Raw genomic sequence first — 22,075 nt, 5'->3', positions numbered from 1 at the left:
CTTAATGTGCAAAATGAGATATCTTTACGAAATTTGATATTGTGGCTTATATGCTGTTGACAATAGGCGAAATCGAACTACAGCCACGCCCCGTTTTCAATATCGAAATTTTTTTTAAAATTGGAAAAATACGATACTTCATTACCAAAGACCGATAAAGTGGTGAAATTTTATATGTGGATGGACTTTATGAAAAAAAAAGAAATTTTGGTAAACGGGCGTGGCACCGCCCACGTTTAACAGCAAATAAAGACAAGGCGCGATAGCCTCCGTATTCCGTACTCCGTCTAATTTGCTTCGTGCTCTTTTGATGTTTCCTACAAATTGACGTGCCTGTTTTACGCCAACTACGAAGGTCATCTGCAAGGCAAATAAGCATTTCATGGCAGAAATACACTCCGAGTGTTAGCCAATTCACTGTTTCACAAACCGTAAATATAAAAGCAATGTAACAAAATGGGCTGCGTTCACGTCAAATTTAAACAATAAAAGCTTTTTTAAAGTAAAATGGTATCAAAAAATTGAATATCTGATATTTCACCTCAGTAGTTATTGGTGTAGCGATAAGGACACTTCCCGAGGGTAGTGTTATCTATGTTGATACTTCTTTGTCAGATATATGTAGATTCGGTACGTTACGGTAACAAGCACTGTTAAGGTACAAGCCCGATCACTTCCGGAACGGCTTGATATGACCACATTGAACCTTATAGGCCATCCCGCTCCCACCCCCTAGTTCCATGAGGAATATGGGGTCGCCATAGCATCAACTGCTAAAAAAACAGGGTTCCCCACGGGTAGATAAGGTTGACAATTGGGTTAGAGAAGCTTCAAATTGCGCTAGAAATCCCTTGAATTATTTGGGTGTTTTAGTCGACTCTTACTACAGGCATACCTGCGGCGTGTATATTCTAAGCCCCCTAAACCGCTGGGGTTCACCTGAGTAGTGTAGCAAAGTACAATTGAAATATTTTGGAAATAGGGCGTGGCCCCACCATAGGCAAACAAAGAAACCCTGAGCAGCAGAGCCCGTTCAGTCATAAACATATAGTCTCTCTATAGGACATATCTAATAAACATAAGGTGTCATTTCAACTGATATAAAGAGGTATTTTTATAGATAGAACTGATAAGAAACTTCATTCATAGTTATTTCGAAAATTTGCATATTTTTAATTTTGCCATTTTTCCCATCAACTTTAAGGCGCTCTGGCGTATGCTGAATTGGGTACGATGAACACATCGTCTGGCGCGGAATGGGCATATTTTATGGACGCCTTTGGTCCGGCACCTGCATTTTTATTCTCATGGGTATCGACATTGGTATTGAAGCCATCACAAATGGCTATTATTTGTCTCTCCTTTGCACAGTATGCAGTTGAGGCATTCGTCACCGAATGCGATCCACCTGAATCGGTGGTTAAAATGGTTGCACTGCTGGCAATTGGTAAGTAATCAAAACATATATTGACATGCAAATAAACGGCACGTACATATTTATATGCATATCTCCTATTTGCCTGGATAAAAACCATCCGGTAAAAATCCTTGAAAAAACCTAAAAAACCTAAAAAAAAAAGAATGTGGCCGCGAAAAATTGCATACAAAAACTTTAACATGCTCATATCCGCATACACATACATACATACACATTCGAAATTTTCTTTTAACTTGCTTTTTATTAATTTTTTTTTCCAAAATTATTCTCTATATTTCTCACATTCCGGCTTTTATAAATTTTCTGATATCCACTCATACGTCCAAAAAAATTGATAATTAAAAAAAAAATAATAAAAACAATCGAAACAAATTTCCTACGTCCCACTACTACGATGCGCCTACGTCTACTACCACTTGCTACACCTACCTGCCCCACCCTCTATAGTTATGATACTGTTCGTGAATTGTTATAGTGTGAATCTGGGCATGGCTGTGCAGAATATATTCACCGCTGCCAAATTGGTTGCAGTCCTCATTGTGATCTGTGGTGGTGCTTGGAAGCTATTCCAAGGCAATACACAACATCTATCGAATGCATTTAGTGGCGAAACACCCACCATTGGCGCAATAGCGACCGCTTTTTATACTGGCCTTTGGGCGTACGATGGTTGGAATAATTTGAATTATGTCACCGAAGAAATTAAGAATCCAAGTAAAAATTTACCACGTTCCATCATAATTGGTATACCGTTGGTGACGCTTTGCTATGCACTCATCAATATATCATATTTGGCGGCAATGTCACCAGCCGAAATGATCGATTCAGAAGCAGTCGCTGTCACATTTGGTAATCGAATTTTGGGTACTATGGCTTGGCTGATGCCACTCAGCGTGACAGTCAGCACATTTGGTAGCGCCAATGGTACACTATTCGCTGCAGGACGGTGAGGGCTTTCAATGTTTTGAAGCATATATTTCAAATAATATATTAACATCTTTTTTTTTTTTTTTGATATTTCAGTTTATGCTTTGCAGCTAGTCGTGAAGGTCATCTGATGGATATATTGTCGTATGTACATGTACGTCGTCTAACACCAGCGCCTGGATTGATTTTCCACGTAAGTTTTGTTTGAAATAAATTATCTTGTCTCAACACATATATTTTGGTCAGATTTGCAACACACTTAAGCCAAGAGATGTTGCTGTTGTTGTTGACCGATCACAAATTGTTATCAATATGCTCTAACGGGAGTCCAAGGAAACTTGCTGTTTCAGCAGGGGTGAGAGGGGTGTTAGAGGCGTTGGTTCCACATTACAATGGAAGAGATGGTTGGTGTCATGTGGGGACACATTGCAAGCAGGGTAGACATTTTGTATGTCGGGGTTAATTCTGGATAGATAAGAGTTTAACCTGTTACAGTATCCAGATCGAAGTTGAGCTAGAGTGACTCGCGTTTCCCTAGGGAGTGTGCGTTCCTCTTCTGCAAGTTTAGGGTATTGTTCTTTGAGTACAGGATTCACCGGGCAATTCCCGACATAGAGGTCCAGCGCCTGTTTGTGGAGTTCACTGAGGACCTGCTTGTGTTTTTGGCTTTATACGGCTGTGTTCTCAGGTGCCGTATTTCCTCATAATGCTTACGGAGATGGCTCCTTAAGCCCCTGGGCGGTGTTGGCTCATCAATTAGATGTCTGTTGGGATGCCCACGCTTTTGGGTATTCAACAGGAACTGTTTGGTTAGCATTTCATTTCTCTCCCTGATGGGGAGTATTCTCGCCTCATTATGTAGATGGTGTTCTGGGGACATAAGAAGACAACCCGTGGCGGTTCTGAGGGCAGTATTTTGGCAGGCCTGTAGCTTCTTCCAGTGAATAGTCTTTAGGCTTGGCGACCATATCGGGGACGCGTAGCATGCGATCGGCTGACCAATTGCTTTGTAAGTGGTAATGAGCGTTTCTTTATCTTTCCCCAAGTACTGTCAGCAAGGATTTTTGGTACAATTGCGGCTGCATACTCACTAAAATGTAGATCCTGATCGAACGTCACACCCAAGATTTTGGGGTGTAAGACAGTCGGTAGCATAGTGCCATTGATGTGGTTGTTCACATTTGGCCAAAAGATACGTTTATTGTATCCTAAAGCGTATCACGTCACCAACATTAAATAATATGAATTTCTTAACATTTAACTCGGTTTCCGACTTTTATATTAGGGTTTGTGAAGTTACGTATTTACGTGTCATAAATATGTTGCCAATTTTGTAATAGTGAACACTTTAAGGAAAATTTTTTTTTTTTAATTGGAATACAATACTAAGAATCATAACTCTGCAAAGTCATACTAAAGGATACTGATTTGGGACGTGGAAAGTTTTTAAATCTTCTTCTGCTAACTGTGGGCGATGCCATGCCTATTTTCCTAAAGTTTGTATTTTTCGTCATAAAGTCAACCCACATATCAAGCTCCAGCACCTTATCTGTATTTAGTAATGAATTACTGCACTTTTTCCAATTTTCGAAATTTCGATATCGATTTTTTATTAAGTGGGCATGGGCCTCCCCTCACCCCATTTTGTTAATTTTCGTAAGGTGAATGTATAATGACAAATTTCAGAATGATATCTTCAACGGCTAAGGATTTATGACTTAGAAGACTGTCAAATTTTCTTCTCCTTAATTAAGGCGGTGCCCCTCACATTTTCCAAAATATTTCCAAACTTATAATTCTTGTCTCAAAGTAAATTTAATCACTTTATCTATATTTGGTAATGATTTATTGCATTTTTCGATGTCGAAAAAGTGGGCATGGTTTTCAATACTAATCTATTCTAAGTCCAGATAAAGCAGTTTGCAAAATTCCGGAAAAGATATACATTTTTTACACAAATGATCGTGTTAATCGAGGACGGACATCGCTAAATCAAAATATTCTTTTTTTTTTTTTTAAGAATTCATGAGCTTAACACCGGCTTATAATAATTGAATTTCAATTATTATGTTTTCTAAGAGAAACTGAAAAGAAAGAAACATTTACTGGCATATTGCGATGGACCCATTCTTATTTATCTTTATCTATATTTACATTTTCATCTTCATTTATTATAAGCTTTTATTTAGTTTCACTTGGCTGTTGTCTGTAATGAAATCTTGCAAGTTAAATTTGATACACTTCCCGGTGTCCGATTGAGCTGAGATTTTGCACGCATGTACAACTCCGATGACAATGCAATATTACTTTGCGAGAATATGATAAATTAATCGATAACAGAGTTATCGGTAAAGATATGTGCTCACTTTGGCATAAAAGCCTAAGTCCTCAAGAGCGCAGGTAACTTCGCTTTGTTTGTGTTACAACGAACGTAGAAGTTAGGCTGTTATCGCCAAATGTTGCATACTTTTCTGCGCACTTGATTTTGTTTTAAAGATTTTAGGCGATAATAAAAGCCTAAGTCCTCAAGAAAGCAGGTAATTTTTTTTTTTTTGTGTTACAACGAACGTAGAAGTTAGGCTGTTATCGCTAAATGTTGCATACTTTTCTGCGCACTTGATTTTGTTTTCGAAAGTTGGAATTTGATTTTAAAACAGAGCAGAGATCTGCAATGAGTAGTTGTAAACTGAACGCGACATAGGCAAAGTCACAATAAAATATGATTTTAAGTTAGTTAACACTCGAATCGAAGAACTTGACTGTTCAAAGTGGACTTCGAATAAACCTTGTAATGTTGATGCATTAAAAGAAATGGATAGGATGAGAAACTTTACAAATAACTAAGTAAAGATTACATAACTAATTTAAACAATATTTTACCCTACTAAAAATTAAAAAAAATTTATATTTAAATTAGATTTAAGAAAAAAGCTTTTCTAAGAACAAGCTTTTATTACTTGTTAATAAAACGAACTAAAAAGTAAAAAATAATATTAATGAAAAATTTTTAAAAATAAGCTTTTATTATTGGTTAATAAAATTAGCTAAAAATTAAAAAATAAATTGACTGAATATAACACTTTATAAGTTCATTGTAACCTTTAACGATAATTAGGCTTCTTCGTCTGCGAAAAAAAACCCATATTGTACATAATTATACATTTTTAACATTAAAACTTTACACAAAAATTATTAAATCTTACAGTTTATATCACAGTCTTAATTGTTCGAATAAAAGCGTGTTACATTGTGATAGCAAGAAAAGGAGGTCCTAATGTTCTTAATTATACCATCAAAATTTAACACGCTTTTCATTAGAACAATTAGGACTGTGATATAAACTGTAAGATTTAATAATTTAGGTGTAAAGTTTTAATGTTAAAAATATATAATTACTAGCAGACCCGGCAGACATTGTTCTGCCCTAAATTTGGTCTATCTGCATAAAAATTAATAAGCTTTTTCCGTCTAACTCTCCCTTCCCCCCTCTTCACTTTTTCTTAATGCTTTTATTCACTCCTCCCTCCGTCTTTTTCACTTCATCTATCTTTATTTCGGCTTCGCATGCATATTTATCAGTTTTGACAGGTTGATGCGACTATATCGAATATAACAATGAAAATTACTTTAAAACTCTCAGCAACAGCTTTCATTTGATATCCATATTGTATAAACTCTGTCTAGGGTACACGGGCCCACGTTTTGGCCTATATCTCGACACCCTAGTCACCCAGGGGTATGAAAATTACCCTCTACTAAAGCACTCATCAACAGCTTTCATTTGTTATCCATATTCTATAAACGCATTTTAGGGGTACCCGCGTCCACGTTTTCGCTTATATATCGAGACCCTAGTTACCCGCGGGTATGAAAAATATCCCGTATCAAAGTACTCATAAACAGCTTCCATTTGATACCCATACTCTACAAACATATTCTTCGATGCTGAAAATTTTGATATGAGGGAATATATATCTATCTCTATTCCTTTATCCATTACGTACTACCGTTATTAAAGTTATAATACCATTGTGTACAAGTACACGTTGGGTATAAAAAAGTGCCTTCCAGCACCCTGTAAAATCAGCGAACTTGGACTTTCTTCTTTATGTTTTCTATATCGAATTTTCGATTTCTTCTATACTATGATAGATACTAAAGTAATAGAGTATTTAAACAGATAATGACATACTATAGATGTACGAATCTATTCTTACTTTATTCTAATTTTAACAATTTTTGTTGTTATATCGGCCTACTGATTTTAAGATCGCGGGTTCGAATCGAGCTCAAGGCCTAACAATAATTTTTTATCATTATTATTGTTATGATAAATTTTTTCTTAATTGAAAAAATTTTTAAATTAGAATAGAAGAAAGAAAAAATTTTAGACAACTGCCAAAGCTCGTTGTATAGATCCATTTCGGGAACTGCTAAATTCCTTCATCGGCAACGTTTAGGCGCCGCTGCTATAACCATTCAGCCATCACAGCGGTTTTTTTGTTTGTCTTCATTAATCCTACTTCTATTCTGTTTCGTGCCAATTGATATTCACAACACTGCGACATCTGTTGCAGAATGGCTGTGAAAATTGGACTTGTTTGTTGGCAATGCCGCCATAGTGTCATAATTTATTGACACTTTTTTCCCCGTGCTCTGGGATGTATTAACAATTTTTGTTGTTATATCGGCCTACTGATTTTAAGATCGCGGGTTCGAATCGAGCTCAAGGCCTAACAATAATTTTTTATCATTATTATTGTTATGATAAATTTTTTCTTAATTGAAAAAATTTTTAAATTAGAATAGAAGAAAGAAAAAATTTTAGACAACTGCCAAAGCTCGTTGTATAGATCCATTTCGGGAACTGCTAAATTCCTTCATCGGCAACGTTTAGGCGCCGCTGCTATAACCATTCAGCCATCACAGCGGTTTTTTGATGATGAAGACAAACAAAAAAACCGCTGTGATGGCTGAATGGTTATAGCAGCGGCGCCAAAACGTTGCCGATGAAGGAATTTAGCAGTTCCCGAAATGGATCTATACAACGAGCTTTGGCAGTTGTCTAAAATTTTTTCTTTCTTCTATTCTAATTTAAAAATTTTTTCAATTAAGAAAAAATTTATCATAACAATAATAATGATAAAAAATTATTGTTAGGCCTTGAGCTCGATTCGAACCCGCGATCTTAAAATCAGTAGGCCGATATAACAACAAAAATTGTTAATACATCCCAGAGCACGGGGAAAAAAGTGTCAATAAATTATGACACTATGGCGGCATTGCCAACAAACAAGTCCAATTTTCACAGCCATTCTGCAACAGATGTCGCAGTGTTGTGAATATCAATTGGCACGAAACAGAATAGAAGTAGGATTAATGAAGACAAACAAAAAAACCGCTGTGATGGCTGAATGGTTATAGCAGCGGCGCCTAAACGTTGCCGATGAAGGAATTTAGCAGTTCCCGAAATGGATCTATACAACGAGCTTTGGCAGTTGTCTAAAATTTTTTCTTTCTTCTATTCTAATTTAAAAATTTTTTCAATTAAGAAAAAATTTATCATAACAATAATAATGATAAAAAATTATTGTTAGGCCTTGAGCTCGATTCGAACCCGCGATCTTAAAATCAGTAGGCCGATATAACAACAAAAATTGTTAATACATCCCAGAGCACGGGGAAAAAAGTGTCAATAAATTATGACACTATGGCGGCATTGCCAACAAACAAGTCCAATTTTCACAGCCATTCTGCAACAGATGTCGCAGTGTTGTGAATATCAATTGGCACGAAACAGAATAGAAGTAGGATTAATGAAGACAAACAAAAAAACCGCTGTGATGGCTGAATGGTTATAGCAGCGGCGCCTAAACGTTGCCGATGAAGGAATTTAGCAGTTCCCGAAATGGATCTATACAACGAGCTTTGGCAGTTGTCTAAAATTTTTTCTTTCTTCTATTCTAATTTAAAAAAAATTTTTTCAATTAAGAAAAAATTTATCATAACAATAATAATGATAAAAAATTATTGTTAGGCCTTGAGCTCGATTCGAACCCGCGATCTTATTCTAATTTTATTTTATTGATAACTTGAATAAGGGGTGCTGATTTTAGGAAAACGTCAAAAAATGCTTAATGTGACCAGATTGTGGGGTGACACAAGTCAACGGCCTTTAAAGTGAATTGACGTACTTCTTCAAATGGCCCTAAGGTCCATTGGCCTTACGAACACTTTAAGTGGTCATAAGGTCATTTGGCTTTATGACCTTACTTAGTTTGACTTTATGCCCTTTTAGAAAATTTCCGTTTGACCTTATCACCATTTCGGGAAAACTAAATTTAACATCAGGAGAAAAGAAAAAAACTTCTGCAGAATTGGTAAGACGTTTATTGAATAGTTCTTCTTATTTCAAAGTAGTCCCCAAAGGCCCTGCTTTTAATCCGAATTTGCAGTTTAATGAAACCAGAATTAGGAATAGTAGCGTCCCTGGCAAAAATCTGGCGGTTTTTTTATTCAAAATGTTCTCTAAACTTTTAGTTGAAAAAATTCTTATTATTTCAGAGAGGACCACATTGTGACAGTTTTTTACCAGATCTTTCACTAGAATGGGACCAAAATGTACATATACCCGAAAAAAAGAGATACCTTTTGAAACTTGATATTGCGACCATTTCATATGGTCATAACTTCAATTGATTTTGTGACCATTTGAAGTGGTCATAAGGTGAATTGACGTTATGGCCGTTGACCTTATGTCACCCCTCCGGTCAGATGACTTCTTTGGACGAAATGCTTCGTGAGTAGATACTTTTACAACAATGTGTCATTCAGTGAAATCAATTAAACGAAAAAAGTTATGTCGGTGTTTTTACAGGGTGCTGAAAAAGAGAAAAAGTAAGTAATCGAACCCGGGACACATTTTCAACTTTTTTTAGTGACTCACTTTATTGTACCCCTTTACAATCCAGCTAGAAAACGTAACGAAATGTAAGAGGGCATTTAATTCAGCTAAAGATACCTGGTTTTAACTGTCAAAGAGTACAACGTTTAATTAGAAATATCGTTCTTCGCTTGTCCTTTCAAATGAGGGTCCTCACTGGAAAATCGATCCTTCCTCGAGAGCGTAGATACTATAGAATCACTTAATTATTTGTAAACAAAAAATTCCGAGAAAGCATGAGGGGAATTTTACTACATCAGCGAAATAATAATGGCAAAAAAGAGTCCTCTTGGTTTATCCGGCTGCCAACAGCGGATATTAACAGCTGACAGTAACGTCGAGCATCATATCCATTAATCACGATGTCAATTCCGATATAGCAGCACCTACTTTTTAAATTTCGTAGGCGAGCTTTGGTACGAGCCTCAAAGAGTCACATTCGAGCTTGAGGAATAGGTACATGCGATTTTGTTGTTCAGAGTATAGAGGTTCTACCCAACCTATATAGTTTTTTGGGTTTTTTTAAAGCCAAAGTTGGCGAATATCTTTAATAGATTTGGAAAGGCCCGTAATCACGGTTACGCTCTAGGAAACAGTAAAGTACTTAACCAACCCAACGAAATGGCTGTATATTGGCGTGTCTTTAGAAGTGCGTGCGCTCAGAAGAAAGTTCATCTTCTGAAGCACTTCACTTTTATTTGAGCTGAATATATTACTAAAAACATGTTGAAATCGGAAAACCAGTCAATCTACTGAGGCAAGTCTTATCAGCCTTTGAGCTCCAAAGAGGTCCGACAGTTGAGATCTAAAGGCGCTGACGCCTTATCAGCGCCATAATATAACAATGAAACGCCTGAACGCTTTCTTCGCTTTGAGGCGATCCGTATTAGGTTGGGTTTCATATGGATCATAGGATAACCAAAATACTTAACACCAGACAGATAAATACATACATATATCCTTGAATGAAGACAAGTCCAGTTAACAATATTTGTTGTAACCATGGTGAAATTCATAAAAGGTGACGGCAGGCCGACATACATATAAAATCTAAACATAAAAATGTAAGTTGGTTTTGTAATTCGATGGACTATTGTCAAAATCGTACTGCGCCGGAAGTTGAATTTTCAAATATTGAAAAACTACCAATCAGCTGATTTCCGGCCGTCACATATTTGGTTTCGCCATGCTTGTAACTACAAAAACTTTCACCAAAGAATAAGGACAATTATTTCCTATTTTTTATGGATTTAAGTTGGCTCGACAGGCACGTCTTACCGAGGGCATATTCTAAGTTACCTCCACTATTTTACTAGTACAACGAAGTACAGCAGCGAAAAGAAAAATTGGTGTAGCAATTTTTGTCAAATGAACGAAAATTTTACGAAGATTTCGAACTTTGGAGTTATTTGATTTTTTTTTTTTTTTTTTTTGTGAGTACAATCGAGCGACAATTTTTCCTAAATGAATAACACTATATGACATTGAAAACATATTCTTTGCGAGACATACCTCAAGTTTTAGGTCTAGTGGAGTAAATAAAATCTGCATACCTGGAATTTCGAATACACCCTCAAAATCCGGGATTATGAGCCTTTTTCACACATCTGCTTATTCTTCCACCAATTTTTTCTGTGAGGTAGTCGCCGGTTTTTTTTTTTTTTTTTTGTTGGGGCGAGATGTTCATAAAATGTCTTCTATACATTTTCGTGGGGTATTTGTGTTTATTTTTCCGACTTCATTTAAGTAATTAAAATTCCAAAAATCACATTTGCATAAGGTGCCTACACTGCATGGATAAATGGGAGAATATCCAAAAATGTCCCTCATAGAAAACATTCGGTATCAATTTTTTTGATTTCCAGCGAGTTACTCGCCACTCGTAACAGACGGGTGGGTGGCTCTTATTATATTTATCCTCTTTGACGATATATGGAACAACAAATGAAAGAGGGGTAACAGACGCGACAAATTTTAGACAGAAATAAAAAATTGTGGCGAATGTTGACATCACTAGGCTGTTACTAAATAATCACACAACAACAAAAACATGAAGCAGCGACTCTTATATACATGTCCACATTAAAGCTAGCAATACTTATGTAGAAGGCGACGAAGAGATATCTCACACACATGCACATGTAGTCATCAACCGAAGTAGTTACTCATACATACACACGCATATGGCTATAAACTACAAAAATATACACGTATATAGCTAGTAACCAAGCATGAGCTACAAGAGTTCTAGAAGGTGAAACGTCTAGACCTTTGGAGAAATACGCGACCGAGACAACAGAGAGAATATAAAAGCAGCACAAGCTGAGTAATAACTAATCAGTTTAAGTTTGATTTGAACACGCTATTAGATGCGAAGTATAATTGTACTACTCTCAAAGTAGTCTAATAAAGACCATTTGCAATACAGAATATTGGAGTTATTTATTCGACAGTTCAGCGATTCGAACGTTAGCAGAAGGTTTCAAATAAGAGGAACTTTCCGGAAAAATTAATTTTATTTTTATTTTATTATATTTTAAAGAACTACACACAGCTATTTAACATCTGAAAGCATTTCTATTTTGAAGTCCACGTTTGCTTATTAGGAAAATGTGTGTGGCTTTTTGGTAAAGGACTTCGTTTTCCAAAGTTCTTATACTTTTTTTAATGCTAAATAAAAGTCTACAAAAATTTAAATGAAAGCAAAGTTATAGACCTGGGATAAACAGCGCAACTACATAAAGAAAGGACACTCTATTTTGATAGTAAGACAGCAAAATTCGCAAAACCGATAAAACATTTCCTTGTAATCATGTTTCTATGTCCAGAATAAGGGGAAACCATAAACTATTTGACCTTTAATCCCAACTAATAGTAGTAAAGTCTGACCACTTTTGATTTTCGGTTCGTGGACCTTAATTGGAGTTCGCCCACATAAAAAATTCTTTAAAATGCAAACTAATGTATTACTTTTTATTCACTTTACTAAATTTACTTATATCAAACTTTTCTTCTTGCAGTCTATCATCGCTGCCGCCATGGTATTGTACGGCACCATTGGTTCACTGATCGATTTCTTCAGCTTTACGGCATGGATTTTTTATGGTGGTGCCATGTTGGCGCTCATTGTAATGCGTTTCACCAAACCCAACTATCCAAGGCCATATAAAGTGCCTATCATCATTCCTGTTGTGGTATTGGTGATCTCTATATATCTGGTTGTGGCGCCAATTATCGATACACCACGCATCGAATATCTTTATGCAACTCTGTTCATATTAGGCGGTTTAATATTTTATGTGCCATTTGTTAAATTGGGCATGACACCAAGATTCATGAGTGAGTATCGAATCATTGTTGATAAGACAAGTGTGATATCTTCAGCATAGAGGTCAAAAAAAAAAACAAATACATCCGATCGTCTGATTTTTAAAGTGACTATTGCGGTCTCATCCAGTATTTCTTTTTATCAGCCGCGCAAGATATACGACTGCATGACGCAACAAAACTAGACAGGTGAAGTCAGTTAGGTTAGGTGGTAGCTGCCCTGATAAGGACAGCTCACTTGGACAACACGAAGGTCCGTTGTGAGACCACATACACCAAAACAAACGGTGACTTAGATCTTAGAGAATCGTTGGGTAGCTCCGAATGATACCGATCTCAACTTTGGATAAATCCTCGGGAGATCCAAGTGAGTCGCGACCGAAATACTTTCGCCTTGTGCTGGCAAAAGCTAAGCAATCAAGCATAAAGTGATTTGGTGATTCCTCCTCATCATCCTCCATACAGCTGCAGCAGAATGGAGTTTCCAGTATATGAAGTCAGTAGTACAATAACGAATATTTTACGGCCCTCATTATCCGGGTATGAATTTTAAACTAGTAGTGACGGGAAAAAGCCAAACGCGATATATCTCTTTATTTGAAACGGGGGCATTAAAGAAAATAGATGATAAAACAGAGGCAAAGTAAAGGAAGTTGGTGAGAGGTTGGAAAAGTAAAGAGAGCAAGAGGAAGATGGAGAGCGAGAGTAAAAGTGAAAATAAAGCTGCAGTTATGCACCGACGTGTGTAACGTAAGTATACGTATGCCGTACGTACACACGTTTGAGCGAAATTCAAGGCGAATCCATACCAGGTGGTGGCAAAGCGAACTCAACCAATTCGCCGTGCAGAAGAATGTCAAGTCTAAAGAAAATTTTCATTGATTTCGATAAACTAACATATTGTTGTACACGGCTTTGTATGGAAAATTATCAAGAAGAAGCAATCAGCTGTTGGAATAACACCACTTGTACTGAATTCGCCTTGAGCGAAATTTATGCCCGTAGTGGCAACGAAGAAATGTTGCCATTGACCTGTTTGAATGCATGCTTATGGAAACATCAACTTTTTCTATTTTAAATTTTGATATTGTATAAGGCTGGAATTAATATTAAATAAGTACAAATAGACTACATATTTATAATCTGCACTTTTACATAATTATTTCGAATTATTTCCACAATATTTCAAACTTTAATTAGGTGTTTTTCCATGAAAACTGCAAACGGTCAAAACTTATCGCGCAAAAGTTTACTAGGCAACTCTGCCTAGTGAGAGAGCGATCAGCTGAAGTTGCAGTTACCCACCGACGTGTGTAAAGGGCCAATTTATCTTCCTTAACCCTAACGCCGTAGTCGTAACCATACCCATATCCATAACCATCTTCATTGTGATCGCTTAATGGTGCCATAACCTTAAACATCTGACATTTTCATAAAAATGAGGAAAACGCAAAAAATTACAAACATATTCCACAAACAATAAGTCTCTTAGTCAAAACGTAACCAAAACAATAAATAAAATACACAAAAAGCTAATAAATTCACCAAATCAAAGATTTTTAGGTTATGGATATGGCGAAAAACCAAAAACCAATTGGTTGGCTATGATACGGTTATGGCTCTAGCGTTATGGTATGGCACCATTAATCGATTACATTGATTTCCATAAGGTTGGCTCGATCAGCTGTTTTATCTTGTTATGGATAAGTCACCATTAATTGGCCCTTAACGTACGTATACGTATGCCGGACGTACACACATTTGAGCGAAATGTATACCCGTAGTGAAAAAAAATGTTGCCATTGACCTGTTTGAATGCATGCTTATGAAACCATCAACTTTTCTATTTTAATTTTTGATGTTGTAAAAGGCTGGAATTAATATTAAATAAGTATAAATAGATTACATATTTATAATCTGAACTTTAACATAATTATTACGAATTATTTCCACAATATTTCAAACTTTAATTAAGTGTTTTTGCATAACGGTCAAAACTTAGCGCGTAAAAGTTTACTAGGCAACTCTGTCTATTGAGAGAGCAATCAGCTGACACGTTCTTACGGAAAAAATCAAAATTGTTTTGATTTCTACGTTCCGGGCTACGTACGTACGTGCGTTGAACGTCGGTGAGTTTTCGTTTACATTGAACATTCATAAGATAGGTCGTGTCAGCTGACACGTTTTTAAACGGTTTTATTTGTACGTACGTTCGTGGGTAACTGCAGCTTTAGGGTAATGGTTTGAGAGAAAGTAGTAAAAAAGGTTAACAGTTAAACTAAGAATAGGGATAAGATTAAGAGTAATAGTGATAGCTAGACTTGGATAAGAGCGGGAGCCGGAAGAGTAAGAGCAAAAGCAGCAAGATTTTTAGAAGAATGTAAGGGGCAGGGAAATTGAAGGAAGAGGGTTCAACAGAGGAGAGTAGGAGGATAGATAAAGAAAAATATCTTTCGGGTGTGATTATACGGCTGAAAGTATTTCGTGTTTGTCTAAATGTTTGCAAGAGTTAGCCGGAGCTGTCTACAATAAAGATCTGATAAGCCAATTTGTTTCTCTTATTTGTTGAGTATCGTTGTTGTCAAACCTTTGCCACATATAATTTTACAACACACACGTCTTTCTGCTCAATGAGCCTACCTCAACGCTTGATTTACATAGATGGGTTATGGGTTTTTGGGACCGTACACCAGCAATCCCAATTTTAGTATTACAAGCCTCCAAATACTCACCCGCAACTTTATGATATTGTTCCAGATCGTCAATCATCTCATTGACGTCAGCAGTATGTTTACATATTCCTTTGTGTGGAGGGGTTCACGTTTCCTCTGAAGATTCAGCCATTCAGTTCTGTTGACTTAAACTTTTCCATTTCTTCTCAGGAAAACGAAATAAACCCTCCCATAAAAGGCAATACAGACCGCAGGCGTTATTTTCCTGCACGTTTTTTCATATTTTAGCAAGGTATTAATGTTGTATTTTTAATGATGCTGATCAATGTTGCAGATAAGTCAAGAAGCAACACTTAAATTTATGAGGAAGAGTTTACAGCTCAAACTTAAAACAAGAAAGATGTACTGGTTGCTTGGCCCAAAATCTCAACTTAGTCCGCAAAATAAAGTTATGCTTTATAAAACAATGCTAAAACCCGTTTGGTCGTATGGCATTCAAATCTGGGGCACTTCAAGTAAGTCCAGCATTGGTGTGATCCAAAAATACCAATCAAAAACAATAAAACTAATGGCGCAAGCTCCCTGTTATATGAAAAATATGCATATACATTAGGCCTGGTCGATTTGTGGGGAGGCAAAAAAATCGCCCATTGCTCTGTGAAAATCATATTCTAGGGATCAAAATAAGAAACTTTGCCAAAGGAACCATACCTCTAAAACGAATTCTGATGTCCCCCAATTTGGGTCGAACTTTTGGGTAGGGGCAAATTTTGAAAAATCCCACTTTGACCCATTTAGAGTGCTCCAATCGAGTCCAAATGTATGACCGACCCCCACTAACTTTGGAGGCCCGACCCACCGATGCCAGTGGCACACCCCCTGGAACCCCCCTGGGGGTTCACCATACAAACATTTCAAAAAATCGCCGTTTTTGCACTTTATATGAAAAAATCAGCTAAATGGCTATGTGGTAATAAGGCCTATTGACCTTATGGCCGTTGACCGTATGTCACCACACCATCACATTAATTCATTGTCATCGAGCCTTGATAGGTGTACAAAGTTGAAATCAAAGTTATCGCCATTCAAATTGGTGATAAGGCCAATTGACCTTATGGCCGTTGACCTTATGTCACCACACCATCACATTAATACATTGTCATCGGTCCTTAATACGTATGCAAAGTTTCAAATTAATCAGACTTCTAGAAACCGGTGAAAATTAAGCTCAAAGATTCCGTTACATACAGGCCAAGTTAATAAAAGCGTGCTAAAAATGAATTTAACTTAGTAATAGAAAAGAAATTAAAAAAAAAATATTAGAAATTAGCGTTTTTACAACCCTTTTAAAACCAAGACATCACTGTGATGCATTTGCATGTCGTAAACATAGTTGTGTGGGTTTTTTATTCAACCGTTTTAAAAAATGAAGGTATCACTGTGACACAATTGCAGATCGTAAAATTGCTTGTGTTGTTTTTTTTAAGCCACCATAAGACACAGCAGGTAGAATTGAAATTACCATTTCATTCTTATTACCTCGTCTCGTAGACCATATATAACGCAACAGTTTTTGTGAATGCATTAAGTCGTTGTGAAGAACTCAAAGAGTGAAGTGCTAATTTCCATCCCATTGCCATTCCAAATCAAAAAGTTTGCAATGAATCCACCATCCTCTACATCGCAAGATGAAGCAACTACATCAACAACTATCGAAAACCCAATGAGTCATATACCCAAGCATGATGTTTTAGAGTACTTCACACTTATTTTGTACATTATGTACCGAATACTTAAAAACTGGCGTGTCTTCAAGTATTCAGTACATTAGGTATCTTAGCATTATTTTCATTGAACAAAATAAAAATATTTTTTCTTCCTACAGTTCCAAATTTTTTCTGTTGGCTTAGAAAAAAATTTCAATAGAAATTGAGCGAGTTGCTTAATTTGTTTTTGTATTTCAATTGAAATTTTTTTCTAATACCTACGTATATGACACTACTTTATTTTCTTAAAATTTTTGTCGTGTAAGCTATATTACAAAAAACCAACGAAATACAAGAAAAATACAACCTAGTTAATTAAAATCAAAGAGCCTGTTGGTATCATGGTATAAAAAGGAAGGTAGTTCAACTTACAAATTTTTGGCATATTTGGGGATGGTATTTCATTAGGTTTCTTTGACAATTGACTGTTTTTTCTTTACTTTTTCTGACAAATGAAAATTTGTTTTTAGTTTCAGAATTTTTTGCAGAAGTATCAAACTAAAATCAAAATTTTTGTGAAATAAGCGAAGCGAGGGAACAAGTTTATGAAAAATAAAATTTGTAACGTAAACGACATGCCAAAATCATTTTTTAAGGGGAATATTGGTCTCGCCTTCTCTTGTGCAAAACTGTTCCTGAAATTCGATGTTCCGATAAAGCCCTGTCAGTTTTTCAAGCTTGCAATCCAAGACAAAATAAAGTAGTGTCATATAGGTATAAGCGTGCAGAAACAAATTTTGAAGCTATAGAAAAAACCCCTCCATTTGTTTTTCAATAATTTTAATACTATTTTTTCAAACGAAAAAATCTTGAAGCATTCGAGAAAAGAACGCCCAATATCACCACTATTCGTTTTAGAGTTTTAGTATTTTTCCACAGAGCTACTGAGCCCCTTTACACTTATAGCACTTTTGTGTTTCCCTGAATCATAGGCACAAATACAAATTCACACTTTGAATATAAAAAAAAATTTGCTCTAACATATAAATTCGATTCATATAAAAGTGCAAAGAAAAAGCACTTCCATATGAAGCCAAGGCACTTCGGTATGATATTCAAATTTTCACTAACAAATTGACACCAAAAATTTTTTCTAAAATATTGTAGCACTGAGAAAAGTTTTAATTCAAAATTTGTTCATCAAGGGGGCCTCTCAAAATTCTTTAAACATTTAAAATAAATTTTTTCTTTTTTTCAATTTAAAAAAGTTTCAGTGCAAATATAATTTTGCATATGTATTGTGATTAGCATTTCAATATAAAAATTTTGTAACAGCCCTGTTCAAGGCGAATTCAGCACCAGACAAGGCGAATTCAGTAGAGGTGGTGTTATCCCAACAGCTAATTGCTTCTTCTTGATAATTTGCCATACAAATCCTTGTACAAGGCGAATCTATACTAGGTGGTGGCAAAGCGAATTCAACCAATTCGCCGTGCGGAAGAATGTAAGGTCAAAAGAAAAATTTCATTGATTTCAAAAGAAACATTTCATAGACTTCGATTAACTGATATGTTGTAGTACAAGGCGCTTTATGGAAAATTATCAAGAAGAAGCAATCAGCTGATGGGATAACACCACCTGAAATGAATTCGCCTTGCCCTTGTAGAATAATATGTCAGTTAAGCGAAGTCTATGAAAATTTTCTTTTGACTTGACATTCTTCTGCACGGCGAATTGATTGAATTCGCTTTGCCACCACCTGGTATAGCTTCGCCTTGTTACCAGGTGTTGTTATCCCAACAGCTGATTGCTTATTCTTGATTATTTTCCATACAACGCCTTGTACAACAATATGCCATTTAATCGAAGTCTATCAAATGTTTCTTTTGATTGGACATTCTTCTGCGCGGCGAATTGATTGAATTCGCTTTGCCACCACCTGGTATGGATTTGCCTTGGGCCTGAAATTCGCTCATAAAAAGCAAAATATTCAAAAATTCAAAGAAAACCTAAATTTTTTTTGATTTCTATTTTGATATTAATTTTTTTCATACAATTTTTTGATATCAAGAACATTTAAAACATTTTGTTGATTTCGTTGTGCAGGCATGATCTATTGGTCAATATAAATAAGCCTCAACCTATGAAAAAACAGCTTTTGGTCACTAATGTGAATCGACGTACGTTCCATTGAAGCATCATCACGAAAATATAGGAAAAGCAGCGCCGTATCCGAAAAGTCTAATTTACAAAAATTTCTCATTTCATTCGACCTAATAAAGATATAGCGAAAAGAATTCAACCGTTGTTAAAATTTTAATACGTGGAGGTGCGAACCTTTTTTTGACTTTGTGGCCATTGAAGTAGTCATGTCACCTCTCCGTAAAGTTGTTTGCCAATAGTTATTTAAAAAAAATTATTTGGCGTGATATACATCCGGGAAGGTTTAGGCACAGCTTGTTTTGCAATTTCCTATAAATTGTTGGCGAGAATATACACGAAAAAGCCAATGCCGAACTTTATTAGGTAGTAAATGACAAAGAAAACGTTTTCACCAAAAATTCATCCATATCAAAATTACTAGTTTGATTCAATTCATGGTTCAACTATATGGTTGGCTCATCTGTACAATAACAAAATGTCTGTTCAAATTGTCAAAATCTGTGTATTGGTGTTGGTGCGAATGGTATGGAATGGAAACATAAAACTTAGCAGTTTTTGTATGTGTAAGTAAAATGTTGCCAATGTGTTGGTTTCATTTTGAGTTTGCCATCTCCTTTTGACAATCCCATCGACCATGCAATGAAATAAACAAGTTCAGCTGATGAGATGAGCCAACCATATAATTGAGCAATGATTCAATTCATATATATTTTTATTAATTTGTATTTGCTTTCAACTTCTTTCTTTTTTTAGACAAAGTGACACTTTTCTTCCAATTGCTGTTGGAGGTGGTGCCAACCTCATCGATGTTCGAATAAAAAGGTGATTGGTATTGATAAAAAAAGCAATAAAACCGGTTAAGTCGGAGTTTTAAAAACTTCAGTAACAAAAAAAAATATCATTCAACGTCAAGTAAAGGAGAGACTACCCAAATAGGATCTGAGCGTATATACGTATAAGTAACTGATTTAATTAAATTAGCAGAAAACAAAAAAGTATGATATAGAGCAAAAAAAAAATTATAAAGCTGCTAATTTTATTATATATAAAAGTTTAAAAATACTTCGAAAAGTGTTAAGCTTATTTAAATCATCAAATTGTTATCAAAACTTAGTAAAACGTTAACGTTACATAAAAATGTTACTGTTTCATAAACTTCGCATTAAATGTGTAGAACTTAGCGTGGCAGCTGCTAGTAAAATGTTTATTGTGCTGCGATTAAATATTTAGAATGATATTTGAATATAATTAGAATTTATAAAAAGTTTACATGCCTTTGTAGGTAAGTTCGCACTTAGGTTTACATAGGTACGCTTACGGAAAATCCATAGTTATGAGGTATTATTGATGGTATTCCATTAATAGGTTCGATTTATACGTTTTAAATTTTTAACTATTCTTTCAAACGTTTTTGCTGTAAGAAATGTTTAGAAAGTGAAAATTTACTTAATAATAAAAAATAAAAAATAATACTTTGTTAGTCATTACTTTTAAAAATCGAAAAATCGTGGGGCGGCGCCAGGTTATTTGTTCTCTTTTTCAACCGAAAAACTTATATGAGCCATTATTTTACAAATCGAACAACTTTTGAGATTTCATAATTTTGATGCGGCTCAAACATTGTTTTTAAGTTGCTCGCACGATATAAGCAAATACCTGTATCACCACTCGTCGTATCTAATTAATTTTTGTTTTATTTTAACAACAATATTGTTTTATTTTGGTAACAATATTTACTTTATAACTGCGTTAAAAAATATTTAATTTTATAAAATCAAAATAATGGATAAAAAATTAATATTTTAAATAATTATTACATACTGTTTTCCCCCACGAATATTTTCGAAAAAGTATATATAATATGCGATACACTTTCATCTAAAAAACCCTTTTTATTTTAATTTGGACAAATTTGTGGTTCAAAAGATATTAACTCATTTCTGACCTGACCTCGAGCATTGCTTACATTTCTTGGAGCAGGTACGTGCTAGTTCTGCTTACTCCAAACTGGAAAAAGAAGCGGTAAAGATGGGTTTGATGGTGAATGAGGACAAAACGAAGTACCTGCTGTCATCGAGCAAAGGGTCCTCTATCGGCGAACGAAAATCATACTCTACAAGTCACGTATCGTACCCGTCCTGCTATATGATGCAGAAGCATGGACCATGACAACAGCAGATGAAGCGGCTTTGGGAGTGTTCAAGAGAAAAGTTCTTCGAAAGATGTATGGACCTCTACGCGTTGGCGATGGCGAGTACCGAAGAAGATTTAATGATGAGCTGTACGAGCTATACGCAGACATCAACATAGTCCAGCGAATTAAAACGCAGCGGCTGCACTGGCTAGGCCATGTTATGCGAATGAAAGATGATGCTCCGGCCAAGAAAGTGTTTCTATCGGAACCCGCCTATGGAAGCAGAGGTAGAGGGCGGCCCCCACTCCGTTGGAAGGACCAGGTGGAAAACGATTTAAACTCCCTTGGTGTGACCAATTGGCGCCGGTTGGCGGAGCGAAGGAGCGACTGTCGGGCCTTGTTGGACGGCCATAACCGTTTAGACGGTTAAGCGCCAATTAAGTAAGTAAGGTACGTTATTGTTGTTGTTGTAGCAATGCTCGCCCCACCTAATAGCCATGACCGATCACAAATTGTCATCAATATCCTCTAACGGGAGTCCAAGGAAACTTGCCGTTTCAACAGGGGTGGACCATAAGGAAAGGGGTGTTAGAGGCGTTGGTTCCACATTACAATTGAAGAGATGGTTGGTGTCATGTGGGGACACGTTGCAAGCAGGGCATACATTTTGTATGTCGGGGTTGATTCTGGATAGGTAAGAGTTTAACCTGTTACAGTATCCAGAACGAAGTTGAGCCAGAGTGACTTGCGTTTCCCTGGGGAGTA

At 35.9% G+C, this 22,075-nt stretch overlaps 1 protein-coding gene across 6 annotated transcripts in view; it reads left to right on the top strand.

Moving 5' to 3' along the window:
* sbm (sobremesa) overlaps positions 1-20,646 on the top strand; it is a 157,806-nt gene extending 137,160 nt beyond the window's left edge. For all 6 annotated transcript variants that reach the window (XM_067784439.1, XM_067784441.1, XM_067784440.1 and 3 more), the window contains 5 exons: positions 1,205-1,447; positions 1,886-2,384; positions 2,462-2,558; positions 12,329-12,647; positions 19,930-20,646. In XM_067784439.1, coding sequence (XP_067640540.1) covers positions 1,205-1,447; positions 1,886-2,384; positions 2,462-2,558; positions 12,329-12,647; positions 19,930-19,994 — 1,223 coding nt within the window. In that variant the 3' untranslated portion in view covers positions 19,995-20,646. The remainder of the gene's footprint in view (positions 1-1,204; positions 1,448-1,885; positions 2,385-2,461; positions 2,559-12,328; positions 12,648-19,929) is intronic.
* Positions 20,647-22,075: the final 1,429 nt, after the last annotated feature.

The sequence above is a fragment of the Eurosta solidaginis genome, chromosome 4 (genome assembly GCF_040869045.1).
Source record: "Eurosta solidaginis isolate ZX-2024a chromosome 4, ASM4086904v1, whole genome shotgun sequence".
NCBI lineage: Eukaryota > Metazoa > Arthropoda > Insecta > Diptera > Tephritidae > Eurosta > Eurosta solidaginis.
Note: the sequence above shows the minus strand (reverse complement) of the source record. Positions and strands in the feature narration are given on the sequence as shown.